Genomic DNA, 20,673 nt, shown 5'->3' with positions numbered 1-20,673 from the left:
CGCAGACAGCTTCCTGGTCATGTGGCCAGCATGAGAAAGCTGCTTCTGGCGAACCAGAGCAGCGCACGGAAACGCCGTTTACCTTCCCGCCAGAGCGGTCCCTATTTATCTACATGCACTTTGATGTGCTTTCAAACTGCTAGGTTGGCAGGAGCTGGGACTGAGCAACGGGAGCTCACCCCGTTGCAGGGATTCGAACCGCCGACCTTCTGATCAGCAAGCCCTAGACTCTGTGGATTAACCCACAGCGCCACCTAGGTCTTGGATTAACCCACAGCGCCACCTCTCCTTGCAGACCCCCAAACTCTGTTCCGGGGCTTCCAGATTTCTGGAGGGCACAGTGCATGCCAGAGAGAGGAGCAGGGAGTTCTATTGCCCAAGTATAAATCCTTGTGTTAACAAGAGCATTGGATACCACTCATTGGATTTAATTCTGTGGGTTCCTTCAATCCTCCATAGCAAATCTGGTGAAGGGGCATAGGCAGGGGGTAGGAGAAGGGGAAATGTTCCACTCACAAGTGGAAATCTTTGCGTTAATGGCACAAGTGCAGCACCCATTGGATTTAACTTGGTATAGGTTTAATCATTGTTGTTGTTGTTTAGTCGTTTAGTCGTGTCCGACTCTTGGTGACCCCATGGACCAGAGCACGCCAGGCCAGAGCTGTCATAATCATATGACAGTTCAAACATATAGTTAATGCTCCCACTGGAATCAGAGACTTGGAAATTACAATGGCTGGATTATAAGCACACTTTCTTGTTTTTGACTATGCATCAACGAGAAGGGTTCCAAGCATTAACAAAACTTGCTGGATTGCACAGCTTTTGAAACATGTAATCTGAGCTATCGCTCTGTGGATATATTGGCAATGAGATGTTCTCCTGCGGGTTACATTACTAAGAAAAAGGTAAGCTAGCTGCAAAAGCCAAATAAAAACAATTATCCTGGAATCTAAGGAGCTGCTTTCTCAAAAGTAAAAACGTTACTAAACTGTGATAATAAAACAATGTGGAAATGCAGTGTGCTATCTTCAACAGTGAAATCTCTGTCACCTTCTAATAGGGACGGAGGAGAAATTTGATTCAGTTCGTATTTACCGGTACATAATTCACAATGTATGGAACAAGATGTGAACCAAAACACAACCTACTTTTGAAATTTACATTTCTCTGAGTTTCACAGTGAGGTTATCCTGCCGAGCTGTGTGTACAGAAACACATACTGTATACTAGGGATAAAGGGTGCATATCAATGCATAGTGAAAATAACATACAAAATGCATTGTATTAGGGGACATTGCTTTGAAAAAAATGTGTATATTAGGCAAAAGTGCACAGAAAAATATGCATAATAGGAATTCATACTGATGAATTTCCTGATGAATGCTGATGGATTTTCACAAGGGCTTTTTTAAATGCAAACTGGTGTGGAAATGTAGAGATTGGAATTTAAGATTGGAAAAATGAGGAACAGATAAACTGAAATTGTCAGATTTGCTCATTCCTACCTTCCAACTTGTGGCAGGTGACAGCCTGAAGCAGGGACTGTTTTGTATGCATGGAAACACCCACATTTTGTAATGCTGCACAATCAGGAAGTACTACAATACCCAGGGAACCTCCACAGGGCCAAAAGGCTCCTTCAGGTTGCTGCCTTCCATGAGTTGGAAAGCGATGAGACTGGCGATGGAGAGGGGTGGATCTTGTGCACTCATACATGTCCTGCCCCCCCATCACATTTATTGCTCCTGTTTAGTGACTCTATACCTGAAGGAGCGTCTCTACCCCCATCATTCAGCCCGGACACTGAGATCCAGCGCCAAGAGCCTTCTGGTGGTTCCCTCACTGCAAGAAGTGAGGTTACAGGGAACCAGGCAGAGGGCCTTCTTGGTAGTGACGCCCGCCCTTTGGAACGCCCTCCCATCAGATGTCAAGGAAATAGACAGCTATCTGACTTTTAGAAGACATTTTTCTAGGAAAGTTTTAAATGTTTGATGTTCTATCGTGTTTTTAATATTCTTTTGGAAATTGCCCAGAGTGACTGGGGAAACCCAACCAGATGGGCAGAGTATAAATATATTATTATTATTATTATTATTATTATTATTATTATTATTATTATTATTATTATCTGGAGAGGGAGGGCTGAAGACTTATGAAAATCCAGTCATTTTTCATCTTCTTCAATTATAGAATGTGCTTCTGCTCGCCTGCTGTATTTTCCCTGCCACTTTGTCCTGAAAAGCAGGTTGCCATGTGGCGCAGGATGAGGATGGGCACAGTGGTGATCTTCAGGAAAAACCACCACGAAGCATATCAATTGAGTAGGTCAGGCCTCTGAATCTGGGCCATAGCTGGCAAATGCTAAAATTAGGAATGCAGCCTTTTCCCATCGTTCACAGGAGTTTAACATAATAATAATAATAATAATAATAATAATAATAATAATAATAAACCTAAAGCTGGTCAAATATATTATGTACTGAATTGCAACCCAAAGTATGCATTTACAACAGTGCTTAAAATAGAGGTTTATAAATGGAAACGCTGACAGAAACTTCACTATAGTGATAGCTGGAGGGGACAATAGTTTACCACCGTGGAATGGAACTTAGCATGGCAAAAATGTGCCCCTATATAGGCTGGCTGTGGGTTGATATTGACATGGCCTTTCCACATCTTCCACAAAAAACTGAGAGGCTGGCACAAACTACTGTGAATTGCCATCCACATTGGGTGGTTGATAAGAAGCTGTGAAATAACTACCACCAAGAAGAAGAAAAACCCCAAACCTATAATTGTTCAGTGAAGTGTCTTTATTATTCTTGCCCCCGCCCCCCACATCACTGCACTCAGTGGAGAAAATTTGCAGGATACTTAATATCCCCCAGTTCCCTTGGGAAGGCTTTGTGGAATTTCTTGCTGAGGGTACTTCAGCACCTCGTGCAAGTGGGGCCATAATTACCAGGCAGGAGTTATTTTTATTAAAACTGCCGATCCACCCGCATCTGAATCGCTCCTCTAAGCCACTAACAGAGAGGTCTGTGTAACTGGGCTGTGCTTTCAAACCTGCCTTTGGAAATTGGCATCTGTGTGGAATGGGTCCCCTGAGCCAAATATAATATAGTGTACTTTATTAAACCACAATAAGCTAATGCTCGAGTAGCTTTAAGAGTCTCTGTTAAACCCACAAGAAGTAGGGAAATTGAGACGTACATCTGACACTGTCCTTAATTTGTGCACTGCACAGTAAGTATCTAGGAAATGAGCAGTCCCTCCTTAGCTTCTAGAATATCCTGCAATGACAGAAGCACAATGATTGTATTAAAGAGAGAGATGATGGTAATTATGGTTCTAAAGTGTCTGCCAGAAAGGATGGAGTGCAGCAGACTTCATATAAACTACTTTACTGAGTGCAGTTTGATTACTAATAGTCTTGGGTCCACTTACAGCCTCGAGATCCAGTTACACGATAGCAACCAATTATGGATTAGTTGGATGGTTTCTCCAGAGAGCCACAACGTTGGATGTTAGGTTAATTGAGCACAAGGCGGTGAGCGCCTCAAATTCACTGATCCCGCCGAAGCGTTCTTTGCAATCAAGCGGAGCTTCTTTCTACACATAAGAACACAAGAAGAGCCTGCTGGATCAGGCCAATGGCCCATCTAGTCCAGCATCCTGTTCTCAAAGTGGTCTGCAGGAAACCAGCAAACAGGATTTGAACACAAGAACACTCTCCCTTCCTGTGGCTTCCAGTGGCTGGTATTCAGAAGCATTACTACCAATGATGGAGGCAAAGGTTATGCATCATGTCTAGCCATTGATAGGTTTATCTTTGGGTTGCAAAATAACCATCAGATATAAAGCCTAGAACCTTCTGCTGGAAAATTTCCACTCCACTTTGCAGTATGCTCTTGACCAGGCATCCCAAACTTTGGCCCTCCAGATGTTTTGGACTACAATTTCCATCTTCCCCGACCACTGGTCCTGTTAGCTAGGGATCATGGGAGTTGTAGGCCAAAACATCTGGAGGGCCGCAGTTTGGGGATGCCTGCTCTTGACCATCAAGGTGTATCTCCATGGCTTCCAAGATAGCTGCAGCTTCTTCCCTTATTTCATGCCTCACAGTCAAGCTTTAGAAGGAAGCAGGGCTGCATCCCTTACTTCACATATTCTGGCCTATAACAATGGCCAGTGCTATTTTACTAGAAAAAGAGGTGCCGGAACTCACCATGAATGCCTCTCTTGTAATGGCAATGGGGCCCACCTGAGAGGTGCCGGAACTGAGTTCCAGTGAGTTCCGGCTGAAAAAAAGGCCCTGGCAATGGCAATTATCAAACATTCCTGACAGTATTCCTTCTAGAAAAGTCTCTGTAAATCTCTCCACAAGAGTACTTTAAAACAAAGACAGAGAAAATCCGAATCGCTTTGTTGCGCTGCAACTTAGATAGTGTGGCGGGAGAGAAAAATACAACAAATTATGTTTGGTAAAAGGGATGGGTCAGTTAAAGTCAAATAAGAATGTGTGTGTGTGTGTGTGTGTGTGTGTGTGTGTGTGTGTGTGTGTTTATGCGCATGTACGTATGGCTCAGCTTGCATACCATTAATGAGTTATGACCAGAAGGGAACAGTTTGACATGGAGATATGCCAAGCCATACCTGCTGCATGTAAAAGCCAACTGTGATAATAAAACAATGTGGAAATGCAGTGTGCTATCTTCAACAGTGAAATCTCTGCATGTAAAAGCCACCAGAACATCGAATAGGCCAAAGCCATAATATAGCAAGGTATTGCTCCGTAAGGATTTCCAGATCAGACCTGTTTTCTTGGTCTCTAAGCAACAAAGGGACTTTCTCCCCCCACATAAGAAACAACCTGGGATCTGAAGCGTATATCTGATCTGTGCAATCCTTCCACCTTTGGTCATATGAACAGTGGGGTGTAGGGTAACATATGGAATCACTAGAGCTGTTAAGTATATGAACCAGCCCTCTGCCTCTCAGACATGAACTTTATGAGAAGTTCCCAGCATTGCTTGGGTGAGAGGGTTAGGAGGCAATGGGGAAAAAATAGGGGATCGAGGGGGGGGAGGAATGGAAAGATAGAAATGCAGCGTGCAGCAGGAAGAGTGTGCCAACCTGAACGAGGAAAGCATAGAGGAAGGAAGCTTCTCTTTCAGGTGGACTGTCCCAGAAGAAAGAAGTGAATTCTTTAGAAAATGAGTCACAAGAAGTAAGTCCCAGCAATAAGCATAGAGACAATCTACCAGTTATTTAGCCCTACAAGGTACAGCAGATAATCTCACCTGAGATCCACAAAACCCTAAGGAGGGACGTCTGCATTGCTGGACCAGGTAGTTCTCTGCGACAGTTAGTGGCGTGATGTTGGATAACAGTCAGTGTCTATTTGTTCCACTTTAAGTATGCAAGGACTGCAACCCAAGATGCTCTGAACACAGTAGGACCAACTTCCAAGTAAAAATGTATTGGATTGTGCTTTTAAATTTGGATTGATAATGTTTCTCTAACAGGAATCTCTTCCCACAAGCTGGATAGTATTAAAATGAATGCATTTGAAGCCTCTTTCTTTTTTCAAGGATGCATTCAGTGGAATGGGGGAAAGTGTTAAACAATTTCTGTTTAATTATTAGTACAGGACTAAAGTATCTTCACTCCACAGCCAACCCCTACTCTCCTTGGTCAGTCATTTTGTTCAGGTTCATAAACGGAGATTCAAAACACCACAGTTTTTATGTGAAAATGAGTGTCCTTGGCTCAGTTTAAAAAAGAAATGAAGAAATGCATTCATTTCTTACCATAATACTCTCATTTTAAATGGACACATTCATTTGAATGAAAATATTGTGGTAAGAAATATATGCCTCTCTGTGTTTTTTTGGGGGGGAGTTTTGTGTGAAAAAAAGTACATTGGGTTCTATTCTCTGCTTTGCAGGAGTGTTTTGCAAGAGCTACATCCTCCCTCACCGTTTCCACCCTTAAGAGAATTTGACCATTGGGCATCTGCTCACATTCCCTCTCCCAGCTCCAGCCTTTAACAAGAAGTGACTATTAAGTGAAGTCTGCCCCATGACACCCCACAGTTACAGATGGATGCAGGCTAGCAACAATGAAGCATTCACCCAAGCTCCTGCAAAAATCTCCAAGGCCAGAGCCCAGGCAGCTGAGGAATTCTACAAAACAAGGTTTTCACTGTGGAGTAAGTGGTGAGTTTTTAATCTCCCAGCACACTCGTTCTTCCCAAATGACCTTGGTTTCATCAATCTACCTGCCTGTCTCTGGGAAATTAATGACCTTCAAAAGTAAACACGACTTGAGACCAACAGCAAGTTTTGGTTTCATAAACTCTAGAAATGCTAGCTCCACAATGGAGCATATTTTTCCCAAAGCAGCTCTAGCCCTTCCTTTTAAAGCATTTTCTAGACCTTACAAGGACTGCTCCTGCATGGTTTCAAATGATCCAGGAATTCAAACTGGGCACCTGCTTAAGAGAGACAGCCTATCAGTTTGGATGCTACAGAAAAGAGAGTGCTGCTGAGTGGAAGAGGCAGACATTGCTACACCCGTCAAGGAGCATTTAGGATGGGGCTCAGTGACTGCTGTACTTAGCCAACATCATGACAGGTTATTTACCTGGTGTATTAATAAATATACAAATGGAAAAGACGAGCAATAGGAGCTGCACAGAAGCAGAAACAGGAATAACTCACGTCACCCTAAATTAGGGTTGCCACATTCTGAAGGGCACAAACCCAACTTAAGCATATCTGGCGCTGTCTTAAGCATATCCGGCACAGTGGTGCAAAATCCCTCTGCCGCTCCCCCCCCCTTTCCCAGAGTTATTTAGGTATGGAGGAGGCAGGCAGCAGCTGGAGGGCAGTTCCTCTGACAGGGAAGAGGCGGAGGCTGCATGCAGCGCCTTCTGGCTCAGCTGGCCGCTTCGTGCCGTGGTGGCCATGGCAGGCAGCACACCGAGCGAAAGAGGCCTGCACCGAGTGAGCAAGGGTGTGTGCGCCACTCCTGCCAAGCATCGGCTCGGTTTCTTCCCTTTTAGCCTCCTGGTGCCCCACAGAATTCAGTGCCTGCAGGCTAAAAGGGAAAAAACTGAGCCGACGCTCGGCGGGAGGGGCACATGTGCCCTTGCTCACTCAGTGTGCTCGTTCAGTGTTCCACGGGCTCTCGCTTGGCCCCCTCCAGAATCTGCCACCAGCCTCTATGGGTAAGACAGGCCTGCACCCTACCATCACCATGCATCTCCGTCGCTTGCCCCCTCCTTGCCGCTAACCCCTTCCTCGCCTGCCTGCTCTCCCCCACCATCCCTCCCCTCTCTTAGGGTGGCCATATTGACAGACTTACCCTTCACATGGAGGCTCCCGCTTGCTGGTGCCTGGGGGGTGACTCCGGGCCGCTGAACGGGCTCCACTATGGGCTCCGCCTCTCCTTTTCAGGCCTTTGGCCTCCAAGTGGCCACTGGCAAGGCCGGATCCAGGATCAGGTCAGGGTAGGGAGCCTCTCCGATCCTGCTTGGGCTTTTACCAGTAGCGGCGGCAGCAGCAGCAGCCCCTAATGGCTGCTCAGGCTATGTCAGAGGGGACGTGGGAAGCAGTTGGCCTTGCTGCAGCTCCAGGACCTCTCTGGTCCTACCTGGGCCTTCCCCGGCAGCAGCAGCAGCCCTCAACGGCTGCTCAAGCTGCGTCAAGGAGGAAGCCGCAGGCAGGACCGGAGAGGCCATGGATCCACTGCCACCGTTGCAACCGCCAGCCACGTCCCATCCAACATGGCTTGAGCAGCGCCACATAAATTCATCAGTGAAGGCACTGATTTGATCAAATATTTTTTAAAAAAATGTATGGGAAAGTTGAGTGCCCATTGCTCTTTGGTATCAGTAATACATTGCTCATTATTTCTAGACTTTTGTTGTTGCATTGATGTGGCAGATGGCATGAAATGGAAAGCTTTGTTGAAGCTGCCTGATCAGCTGTAAATTAATGCCTAGCAAGTTGGGTTTAGTCCAGGCAGGGGCAAAGGAGGGAGCCGTGCACTTAAGTTTCAACATAACAAAGCAACTTTATACTGGGTCTGATTGATGGTGCCTCTCCAAGGTATCAGACTGAGGTCCCTGAGGTCCTTTTGACTGGCAATGCCAGGGCTTGGAACTTGAGCGATATATGCTGCACATCACCATAGAAGTGGGAAATACAATATGCCGAGCACTAGTGAGCAGTATGTAGCTGTGATACAGGAGGGTTGAATATGTGCACATCTGTGCTTGAATTAGAGCAGCCCCAGTTCAAGGTGAGCACAGCTCCCTCTCATGAGCAAGGGCAAAGGGGCAGTAGTACAGAGCTAGCGGCAGCTGCAAAAACTGGCATTTTCAAGTGGAAAGGCTACATGCCTGCCTGATTTTTACACGTACCTGAAGAGTCATTATTAAGGGGTTCGCATGATGCTTCCCTTGCTTCTACAAGGCAGAGGGCATCTTGCATGCCTGGGCATAGGTTTTGGAACACCTTAGCCATTACAATTAAGCAAACTCCTTTTGAAGTTTGCTTCTGACACCTGTTTCACTCTCTCCCATTTTCATGGCGTTTATCTGATGCAGACCGCATTGATGCAATGTAGACTGCATTGATTATCGTGCCTCATAAGTATTTTATGCCGCTTTATGTATATACGCGTATATAATATTGATCGCTCAGAATTGCCCTTTCAGGCTTTTTGAGTAATTGGAATGCTATCCCCCCACCCCGAGAAATGGCCACATACTCCAAGGGTTATAAAATATTAAGTATAGGTGGCACCAAACAACTAGTTTGTTTTTCAACTAGAAATGCAAGGTTTTGCCAATGTACAAGGAAACATTCCCGAATGTTTCTGATGTTTCCCTTTTCAAGAAGTTTCTCCTCTTCCTTCAGGGCTATTGTTGAGCTTTTCAGAATATTTTGATAAATACATTTCAACCAGAGGACCAACCATGGAGAAGGGAAGTTCGTGAAGCTTCAGATTATGGTGCCACCAGCAGGAACCATGATGCTCAGTGGCAGAGCTTCATGCTCTGGCACCAGGGGCAGGGCTGGTGCCTGTTCTGGGGGCGGGGCGTGCCTCCCGGAAGGACGGGGCTGCGTTCCGGGGGTGGGGCGCACCTCCTGGAGGGGCGTGACACATGTTCCGGGGGCGGGGTGTGCATTTGGGGAGCGGGCGCCCGCGATGGCGCCCCTTGGAGCCCGCCGCTTGGGACAGCCCGCCCCTACCTTCCTATGCCCCTGATGATGCTACCCAGTCCAGCACCACCTCACTAAGCACAAGTATGCAAAAATAATCTGCCTGCTTGGAGGGATCTGGCTTGGAGCCAGTTGGCTTAAGTTTTAGCTAGGATAAAACAGAGGTGACACTTCCTGGCAAAATAGAGCATTTAAAGAACTTTCAGGAACTCTCAGTGCAAATGAAGGCAAAGTTACCTTTACATGTACAGTGGATTTCTGCTAATGTAGATGTCTATTATCTTTGGAGCTTAGCAATAGGTTGTAGACACTAATTAATTCACAGCACAATCATACACAAGTCTCACTGCATTTGATGGAGTCAGTGGCAGACTTTGGGTTTTCAAATTTCAGCGAAAATTTGGTCCCCCCCCCCGCCTCACCTTCCATCCTACATCATAGTTTCAGCACTCCCTGCTGCACCCTCTCAACTCTGGAGTCATCTTAAATTTTGGTTTCATGGGTTTCCATATCCACAACCATTTTCTAGGAGTGATATACACAGTACCTCACCACCTCAGGCAAAGGATGATTTAGTACCTCCTCATCCCACATACAGAAGCCAGATGTACAGGCAACCTCACTTCAACACTGGAGATGGGACAGCATATCCAACAACACCTGGGGTGTGCGTGTGTTCTGCTGTTGTTCCCATTTCCTATCTCTCACCCAAGGCACCCTCCTCACTCTGTGTAATGGTAGGAAATGTCCTGCACAATACTTTGAAGTCACGCTTGCAAATGCCCATTTGTCTGCCCACCCTGTCAAGCGAGACACCAATTCTTCCTTCACCCAAATGACTAATAATTGTGGGCAGAAGAGCTAGTATTTATTATTATTATTATTATTATTATTATTATTATTATTATTATTATTATTATTAAAAACTAAATTCCTTTGACAAAACCAAACAAACAAAACCCAAACCAATTGATGTTAATTTATATAGTGCCTAGCATTTTCTAGGTGCTATACACAGATTTAAAAAATAACACCAGCCCTGCAATTGTGAAAGACATATCACAAAAGAAAAAAAAATTAGGGAGGGAAGAGGAAAACTAGCAACCAGGTATCAATTACATAATGACCAGCTTATTATTATTTTTTTAAAAAAAAAATTACACACACATACTTTGTACCCTCTCCTTTTAGCATCCATAGGCATTTTTAGATTTCACTATAGAAATACTTTTTGCAAGTAACTATGAACAAACAGAATGCAAAAGAAAAACAAAAGGTATTTGTCCTGAAATTCTAGATCCTGTTCATTAAAAACCACCAATGAAATGGAAATACAATGGACCTTCAGGAAACTGACTACTGACAACCAAGGATCTTTGGCAGTCTTTGGCCATTCCTCATGAGCAGAGACACCCTGGAAAACCATGCCAAGGGCACTGTGGTTGAATGGAATCCAAGACCTCATTATATTAAATGGTACTCTGGAGCCATTTCTCATCATTTCCTCTGCTATCCCTAATGTGGAAAAAAATGCCCTTTTAAAGATTTGCAGGTATACTCTTGTATTTCAGAGAGAAATCTCTATTAGTTCTTTATAGTTATGGGATTCGTAAGCTACTAAAAGTGCTCAATTAAACAGCCCCATTAAGTTTAGTCTATAACCCTGAATATGCACTAGGTTCTTATAGGCCTTGTGCCTTATGAAGTCAGTGATAAAGTTCTGAGAAGAATGGCTATCTCAAGGAACTTGCCTAGAAAATATACATACATACAGCCACACAGCTGACCAATTTTGACACATTGCTGTTGAAAAGTAGGGATGAATTTTGAAACCCTGAGCACTTGACATACTTAATTGTGTGTCAAGACCCTGTAACCACCCCCTCAAGGAGGAATAAAAACACAAAGACCCGGGATATAAGGTTAATGTTATTGGGCAAATTTAGGCCACAACTTTATTGGTTACAGAATGTGAGCGGTATTGGCTTAGGCATTGAGTAGACCAGGCTATATCTGACTCCTGCCCGCTGCGCAGGAAGTCTGGTAGGGTAAACCACTGGTAGGAGGAGCCCCGTTGATGCAAACCAACTCGAGCTCCCCCCTCTGGGTTCCCAGAAGGGTCGTGGCATGGCCCTAGCCCGGCCCCGGGCTTCAGACAAGATCCACATCCCTGGATTCCTTTAACGGAATGGAGGGGCAGGCAATGGCCAGGCCTTCCCTCCCCCATCAGAAGGTCACCCAATGCCTAACCGCCACAAGAGAATCCCCCCGGGCAGCGCGGAACAACGTCCCCACCCCCAGAAGGGAGAGGGTGGTCACGTGATCCACCGCAACTCCGCCCCACAAGGAAGTGGAGCAGATTTTCCATCACTGATGAGCTGCCAGAACACATCCTGGTCTGCATTGTTGCTACTGTTAGGCTTGGCTAGTGTGTCCTTGTTTATGGTATCATTTGTTGGACTGACTTGCTTTAAGTTGCTAATTTAGCTGATGTAAGCTTCCATAGGTGAAACATCAAGGAAAGGTGGAGGGGGGTAAGAATGCTATTCGGTCAGTTCTGCATTTAGGTCTCGCTTGCATGCTTCCCATAAGCATCTGGTTTGCCACGGTTGAGAACAATCTTTGGCCAGGAGATTGCTTGTGTTCTTAATGGTAGTATATTTATACATGATGAATAATAAATATTTTTTGGATATGTTACTTTAAGCACTTTATGGATCCTACGCCAGATATTAACTATAGACATGGCCCAAATTCAAAAGTGAGGGGTTTTTTGAGTTCCCCAATTTCAACAGGAGAGTTCAACATATGTTTATATATTTCTCATCAAAATCAATGGAACCACGTACATGCAGGAAAAAGTTCAATGAATGTTGTCATAGGGATAACATGAACAAAACTATGAATTAGGTTTTTTTTCTGGAACCACCAGTTTTTTTAGAGGAATGGGAAACCCCCTTTTATTCCTCTTTTGCTCAGTAGGTTACCCTATAAACAGAAGAACAAAAAGGCATTCATCTTTTCTCCCTTCCATTTCCCATGGTAACTCATAAAACAATACAGCTGTAGAGAAGAGAAACTTCTGAAAACCATTTTTTATTAGTGCATTAGTTTAATAGCACAGTAGGCCTTTATCTGATGTGTTTAATTGCATCCAGCCTGAAAAAAACAAGCATGTCTGTTGGAATAATGCTTGTTCCTTCCGCTCCCTACCTCACAGTCTAAGACACCATCTATGCTTTCGCCCTCATTTGCTTACTGAATAGGAATAAAATTCATATATTGATAATTTCACCCAAGTATTAATGCAAAGCCAGCATTTGCGTACAAACTCGCCTGCATAATGAACTATTTTTTTTCTTTTGAAACTATGAAAAGTAATACTTAAAACTCCGTAACACAATAAGTAATTTGAACATGTGATTGTTCGTTGGTTGTAACTAATTGGTTACGTCATAAAATATGTAATCCTCTTACTTTCACACATCTTAGCAGGGAGGAAAAAATGTGCAACGTGACAAGGAAGCAGTCACTCTGACGTTCAACGGCTCAAGCAGATGCTCTGTTATGCTCGGAAATAGCACATACTTAATGACTTTAAAGTAAGTGAAATATTCAGGCAGATTCTTGTGGATTTCAAGTCTGGCTGCCACTCAGGGCTCAGGTCCCTGCTATGCAAACAATATTAGCCTTGCCACTTGAACTAGGATGGAAATTATAACATGTAAAATGAACACATTCTCAACTATGTTAAGAAGCATTCTCAACGACAGAATGTAATTTGGTGATATAATTTCTTCACCTTTGCTTCACAGGTCAAGGACCTTGAACAGCAGGCAGAACTGGTGCTGAGGATTTTCTTAAGGGGTTTGCAGGGGGAGACCTGCTGAAGAACCCCTGAAGATGTCAGAGTAGGAACTGGAGCTATAGTTAGAGTGTGCTCCAGGAGGCCAGAGCAGTGTTCAAAACTCCCATTGTTCTAGGCGCATTTTGCGACAGGCAATTTCATTAGCGCGAGCAGTTTCCGAGCTCTGGGCACAGTACTGCGCGTAAAATTTCAGATTACAACTGCAGAGTGGAAGGAAAGGAGGACCTTTTTCTGCCTCCCCACTTCCGGCTACTCTCTGAAGACTGGAGAAGAGACCCTCTTAAGAATATCAGGGGGTGGGGGCACTGGCAGAGGAAGAGGAGTACAGAGGGAGTGCACTGCCCCCGGAAGAGCGATCCCGGTGGGGTGCCATCGTGGTTGTCCCCCGCCCATGTTGGGTGCCACGCCTCTGCAGGCAGCAGGTCCCACCCCCCAGGATGCACACCACACCTCTCCAGGCGGCATGCCCCACCCCAGGATGTGCGCCCCGCCCCTGCGGGCAGTGCACCACACCACACCCCCAGGACATGTGCCAGCCCCTCCCCCGTCTGCTCTCTGCCCCCTGGTGCCAGAGCATGAAGCTCCACCACTGGGTGGGGGAAGGACTAGACCATGTGAAAAATGAACATAATATTTTAGCTGCAGTTTATTCATTTTCAGCTTTGTATTCTTGTTATTAAAAAAAAAGTGCAGGTTGTTGTGCCCATAACCTGGGTTTAAGGTGCCATTTAACTCCTAGCTTTCATATCTCAGTTTCTAACACTGGGCCAGAATATATAAAGTATTATTCTTGAGTCTCCCAGTTGTTGGAAACAACATAGTCTGCACTCATTGTTCCTTATTCTATTTTCCCCTTCTTGGTACCTTCCCTGAACTCACTGTGGTATGGACCTTGGCATGTTGCCTGACTTTGCCTCTGAATCTTGTTTTGGACATAGACTGATTTTCTGGGCTTGACCTTAAGTTTGTTTGGAATATGCTGCACCTGCCACCCTGCCCTCATTTGTGAGTGTTTGGTAAGAGGCTTATATCTCCTAGGACTGGGACCCTAGCCCTAGAGGACACCTGCTGGAGCCCACATTGGTCCTACTGACAATGGGGCACTGCCATTGGTTGGGCTGGGGCATAGGAGGCTTCAACAGTAGCGGGGGGGGGGGGAAGAGATCTTACATCAGTAAGATCTCCAACATTTGAGTCATGTCTCCAACATCAGAGAGGGATGTCCAATATATCCAATGACCCCACACAATGCTCTTCCGGGGGCCTTAGCATTGACCGTTAATATCTCATCTTGTAATCACACACATAGAGGAGGGAGTGGAAGAATGGTCAATAGCCACAAGGCAGTGTTGTCAGCAATCCCCGGAAGAGATAAGTGTTACAATTACATGTTCATAGCGCAACCTTTGTTCATAAAGGAATAATCACTGCAAGTTAAAAACACATAATTCTCCCCAAATTTTGCATTCTCCTTTACCAACACTAATTAAGACTATAGCAAGAGTCCTGTTTAATCTAGCATTTTTTCCCTCAAAGATGCCTACAGGAAGCTCATAAGCAAGACATGAGCACATTAATTTATTTAGCCTATCACATAATATATTTAAATTTTTATTCATCTCTCTGGTAAGCAACTGGTGAAGCTTGCAAATACTTTCACCAATGCCTAAATGAAGAATGATGACCTCATTAGAAACATTCAGTGTGGCCGGCGCATTCCATGTGGCTGGTGCCGAGGTGTGCCTTGTAAATTGTGGGGAGTGGAGGGCTGAATCAAGCCCATAAAATCATGCGTGCAGACTTCTCCTCAGAAAAGTAAATTGTAAAAGTGGCATGTCCAGTGACTGCAAATGTTAATATTTGAAATTGCCCAGACTGAAGGACTTAAGAGTTAGTGTGTGCTCATGAAGTCAGGGGAAAAGATTTCATAATGATTATATCCTACTATTGGACAGTGAATGAGAAGGAGAGGAAGAGAGAAGCATTTTTTCACAACTGAGTTTTCAAAACTATTATGCCATTCCAAGTTCAGCTTGACTTGACCAAGCTTTGTCCTGGTGGAACAATGAGCTTAGCAGCCTTTGGCTGCAGTCGAAAGACATTTAATCTAGTGACCTCTTTGATGCAACTTATCCTGGAACAAATGATTTCATGCTTGCTGCTTTTGTAGGTAGGCAGTAAACCACTCAGGGGTGGAAGAATGATTAGGAACTTGGCACTTCTTGTAATTGACTCAGGAAAACCTCAAGGTCTATCTGTGTAATAGGTAAGATGCTCATACTCTCAATTTTATAAAAGGTTACATATAAATAGAAAGTATGTAACTAGTGGGTACATTGTCCTACAATAACATCAATAACCAAGTACTTACAAGCCAGAGGTTGCCAAGGGTAAGCAACTTAAATGAAGGAGAACTCAGATCCATGTTCCATTCGCCACTTCATAGCAATTATGAGTTCATGTTGCAGCAGTGGTTAGGGAATGGTCTGATAATAATTGTAGTGCAAGCCCAGAAGGGTAGAATTTAAACAAGCATTGTCCTTCTAAAGTTCAGAACCTAAACCCCAAAGAAATTACCAGGTAGGAACAGAGAGGTTGGAAAACTTTTGTTAATCATGCCTTTGGCAAAAAAAAAAATCTGAATGTGGTTACAACATTACTGCTGCTATAATAGGGGAATGCTTCTGGTAAAGTAGTATCAGGAAGGCTGAAAGGAAGTGTGAAATTTGGCAGCTTCTCATGGCATGTTACAAAAGTCAGTAGTAATATGTTTAAGATCAAGTTGCGACCGTGGTTGGCGTTTTCCAATTAAGGTCAGTCCAGGCCTGCTCACCATTTATGTTTCACTTAACGAAATCAAGGACTTAAATGAATATAGTCTGAATCCCTAGAGACCCACTGCCAATCAGTATAGACAAGAGTGAGCTAGGTAATCTGAGCTGCAGGAAAGTGGAAATTCCCTTGAATTTCTATATGCCAACCAACCACCACTGCCAGCCCATGTAGGCAATACAGGTCTAGGTGAACCAAGGTTCTGACTCATTAGTAAGGCAGCTTCCTTTGTTTCTATGAGCAAAGTCTAATTTAACATTCCTTCCAGTAGCACCTTAGAGATCAACTAAGTTTGTCATTGCTCATACCAATGACAAACTTAGTTGGTCTCTAAGGTGCTACTGGAAGGAATTTTTTTATTTTGTTTCGACTACGTCAGACCAACACGGCTACCTACCCGTAATTTAACACTGTTCTGAGTACTCTACAGAGCAGGGCCTGTATACCAGCACAATCATTGATGAGTTTTCTCATGTGAAATTTGCACTATACTAGCTCCTGACATAGACCTTCTTTTAAAGTGTCATTTCCTTGTTCAGGAGAGGTTGGCCAGGCTTCTCTTGTCACTGGTGAACCCTCCTCATTGCTACTGTGGATGTTCCCTCCCCATTCTCAAATGCAAGTTTTTTTTGTTTGGGGAAGGGAGGTTCTGACAGGGAAAATGTTCTCAATGAAAACTATTTTTTTTAAAAAATCCCCAAAGCTCCCAATTATTTTTAAGGCAAGCCCATCTTATAAAATAAAACAAATTCATAAGATGAAGCCTGCAATCCAAAGAGCACTTTGTTCAAAATAGGTGGCACAGTAGAAGCATTGTTAAAACACCCAAAGGTCAGTCATGTGCAGGTCTCCTTTGAAACAATAAATGTAGAGATTTTATCTACTTCCTTTGAGCGTAAACGGAGTTTGGCATCGTAATGATAGCGTAAATCATTTCTTGTGCTGGAGAAGACAAAAAGATGTGCATTATCCTGTGGAATATTTAGCTTTGTAACATCCAAACATACCGTTTGTGTTCAGGGATCCATTTTGGGAATTACTGACCTAGATGTTGAGTTTCACGTGTACAGTAAAAATTGGATTATGCTCCATTGCTACTAATAGCAGATTTCATCTGATTTCCATGACAGTAGAAGCAAGATCCAACACAGCAAATATCAGTACAACTTCTCTTACACTCACCTTAACAAGTAATGTCCAAACAGGAAACCTGGCATAGCAATTATTCCACCGACTTTTGCTTTGGGACTCAAGATAGTGAAGTCTCTCTCCCCAGGTTAATTCAGTGAACAAACACCCAAGCTAAACACCATTTATTATACACTGACCTTGAAGCTGGCGCCCTTTGAACAAATCTTTTGTTTTGCTTGGATGAGCTCTGGCACTGTTATCACATTTGGGTTGCTCATATCTGAAGGGAGAACGGGAAGAAGAAAAGACAACAAGGTAAAGTCAATTTAATTTGCAAAATCTATCACATCAAAAATGATGTAGTCACACTGAAGTTTGGCAGAGTGCTTGGACTCAGGCGTTCCTCTAAAACTGCAGCCACACATCTGCACAAATGCCAAATAAAGCACATGCTATAAAACCATTAATTAAGACTCGTGCCATTCCCTGAGATAAGCACTGCTGAGAAATTTCGGGGGGGGGGGGACTTTTCAAAAAATGGGTCTAGGAAATGCTTGTGCCTGATCTAACAAGACTGTATAGCAGTTTCCTCTCTCTTAGGCAAATCTCTGGTACAACCATTTTCCCTTGTGCATCTATAAGAAACTGAGCTCGCAGTGTGCTATGAATCTGCTGCTACCAATCCTGCTATGGCTTATTTTATGACTACGTCTTAAAATAGGAGAAACAGGGTATCTCCCATTTGAAATGGCCCTTTCTTCTTCTGTTTAAGGCGAGTTTACATGCCCAGTTCATTCACAATTCTCAACAAGCCCCTTGCTGAGGCTTTGATACAAACACACTCTTTTTGTGGTCTTTAGAGTGTCCCAAAATCCTTTGTTGGCTGCTATTCTGGAATTTATTTCATTAGTTTTCTATAGATAACTTTTAAACAGTGGGCAGGGGGGTTGTTGTGTTGCTTGTTATTATATTATTATGCACTTTTGTGTTTTTATACTGTAAACCTCTCTGTGATGCTCGGATGAAGGGTGGTATATAAATTTAATAAATGTTAATGATAATAATTGAGATTTTGCTAAAATATAAGCCTTCTATCTTTACAGGCATATATGGCCATGCAAAGGAAAGGCAGATACCCAGAATCTGGAACTCTACCGCTGTATTTTATTGTGGGATTTAATTTGTATCACTCACAGATAAAAGCTGAGATAGAACAGTTTGAAATATGCTTTCTATGGTTCTGCGTTATGCATCTTTTTCACCTGACGAGCTCAAGGAATCATAAGAAATTCATGAGCAATGAAAGGAAATGGGAATTTAAGCCAGCCATTGGCTGTGATTTGGGTGTCAGTGTTACAGCTGTTTCACTTGCAGTTGCTGTGAGATTTACTTCTCCTTTAAAAATGTCAGTGTTGAGAAATTTAGATTTGCAAAGAAAATGACAGATGCTTTAATCCTCAACTGATTATTAATTATCTGGAGGGAAAGTCTGCTGTTAAACTAACACCAACTATATGGTGATGGAATTACAATGGATTGATGGTTCTTATGAGCTACACTGATGGAGAAAGGAGTTTGAATATACCTCAGGTGCTTGAAAACCACTGTCAAATAATACTCAGATTTATCTGTGATGTACTTTCTTTGAAGATTCCCTCCAATTTTCAAGAGGAATGTAACTGAATGATATCTGTGAAAGGTGAGTGAAAAATGAACTATGGATTCAGACGGGCACTTTTTCCTGTTGTGTAGTGACTGTGGTGTATATTTACCACAAGATGGATTCAAAATGGAGCTGTCTTTCTAGAAAAGTCCGATTGTATGATGGACTCCTCCTAGGCAAAGATTTTGTAGACTGATGTGTCAATATAAAGGTTTGGGGTGTTTGTGTTCGTGCTTGGCTTTGTTACATTTCCTGTGCTATTGAACTCAATAATATAAAGAACCTGGTGCTTGAACATGATTGATCTGGTTTCTCCATTGTTTGATTTGGTACCGCCCAGGCAATTCAGCTTTTTACCCAGTCACGGTAGAGAGTGTAGTTTTCCCACTACACTCAAATTGAAAACTCCTTTCAAAGCCATCGTAACAAATCATAGAGTGCTTGGGCGCCATGCTAGCCATGAGAAAAATGACTGGTTGGAATGAAATAGTCCCCGCCTTCATTGTTTAATTTATCTTCTCATTGTCAGTGAGAAACTAGCCATTTCTGAAACTGGCCTGTAGCCCATCAGATACAGATTGCTCCAGGAAGGTGCAATGCAATTTCATGCTCAGATGAGTGTGTGTCCTGTGGGTGAAAAAGACACCTTTAGAGTACGGAGAGCAGAAGCTGTTTTGATGGCAAGCTTTCGATGGAGTGGATGGTAATTGCTGATACATGACCTCTTTTAACCAGCCAAGGAAAGAATGAAAGAGAAATCTTTGAACTAGGTGCACTAATGTAGCATCTGGCAATTGGCCTGAATGCAGATTAATCTGATACCCCATCCTGCATTCTTCCCTTCTCTTTCTCTCTCTGCCTCCAGATTCCCCACTGCAACTGGCATTTCATGCTTAGACTTTGTGCTCTCTTGTTTTATTTTTTACCAAGTCCAGATTTGTGAAGGATTGTACTCAGCAACTGCCTATGTCTTATACAAAATAGCACACTGTTGGCAAATAAATCAGTTTGCTAGAAAAGGAGAGAGCGGCGCACATTATATTTATTTATTATAAACCCCACTATTTCTTCTACCTAGGAGCTTAGATTGGCACACATACGGCTCCCATCCAAGCAATGCTCGGGCCTGCTTAGCATCTGCTATTGAGCCCCATCCTGCACCTTCAGATCCCTCTATGCATTCTCTTTGTGAATAGGGGTAATGGTGGCTGCACCAGCAGTTGCACGAAGAGTACAAACTGCAATATTTATTACAGTAGTTCTCCCAACCTGGAGGGCTGAAGATGGTATTTTTTTAGAAACTAAAGCTGATATAATCAAAATTCAGACAGTGCATAGGCTACACAAGACATAAAGGTAAAGGGACCCCTGACCATTAGGTCCAGTCATGACCGACTCTGGGGTTGCGCACTCATCTCGCATTATTGGCTGAGGGAGCCAGCGTACAGCTTCCAGGTCATGTGGCCAGCCTAACAAAGCCGCTTCTGGCGAACCAGAGCAGCACATGGAAACGCTGTTTACCTTCCTGCTGTAGCGGTTCCTATTTATCTACTTGCATTTTGACGTGCTTTCGAACTGCTAGGTTGGCAGGAGCTGGGACCAAGCAACGGGAGCTCACCCCGTCACAGGGATTCAAACTGCTGACCTTCTGATCAGCAAGCCCTAGGCTCAGTGGTTTAACCCACAGCGCCACCTGGGTCCCCTACACAAGACATACATCCCATGAAGATATGTGAGGGGGAGAGGAGGCCTAGAAAATGAAAAGAGGGATAGCAGAGCTACCTTTTAAATTCAAAGTTCACAGGGTTGCCATACGTCTGGAATTTCCCAGAATACGGCAGTCGTAAATATGGCAACCCTAATGTTGGCAATCCTATGACCCATGGGAGGGTGTCCGAGGGCCCACACAGGCTACATTGGCTCTCCCTCTCTTGACAATG

General features: G+C 43.8%; 1 protein-coding gene across 1 annotated transcript in view; it reads right to left on the bottom strand.

Moving 5' to 3' along the window:
- SMOC2 (SPARC related modular calcium binding 2) overlaps positions 1 to 20,673 on the bottom strand; it is a 148,695-nt gene that overhangs the window by 22,968 nt on the left and 105,054 nt on the right. The window contains exon 9 of the mRNA XM_035108528.2: positions 17,268 to 17,350. Coding sequence (XP_034964419.1) covers positions 17,268 to 17,350 — 83 coding nt within the window. The remainder of the gene's footprint in view (positions 1 to 17,267; positions 17,351 to 20,673) is intronic.

This window comes from Zootoca vivipara, chromosome 3 (assembly GCF_963506605.1).
Source record: "Zootoca vivipara chromosome 3, rZooViv1.1, whole genome shotgun sequence".
Taxonomy (NCBI): domain Eukaryota; kingdom Metazoa; phylum Chordata; class Lepidosauria; order Squamata; family Lacertidae; genus Zootoca; species Zootoca vivipara.
Note: the sequence above shows the minus strand (reverse complement) of the source record. Positions and strands in the feature narration are given on the sequence as shown.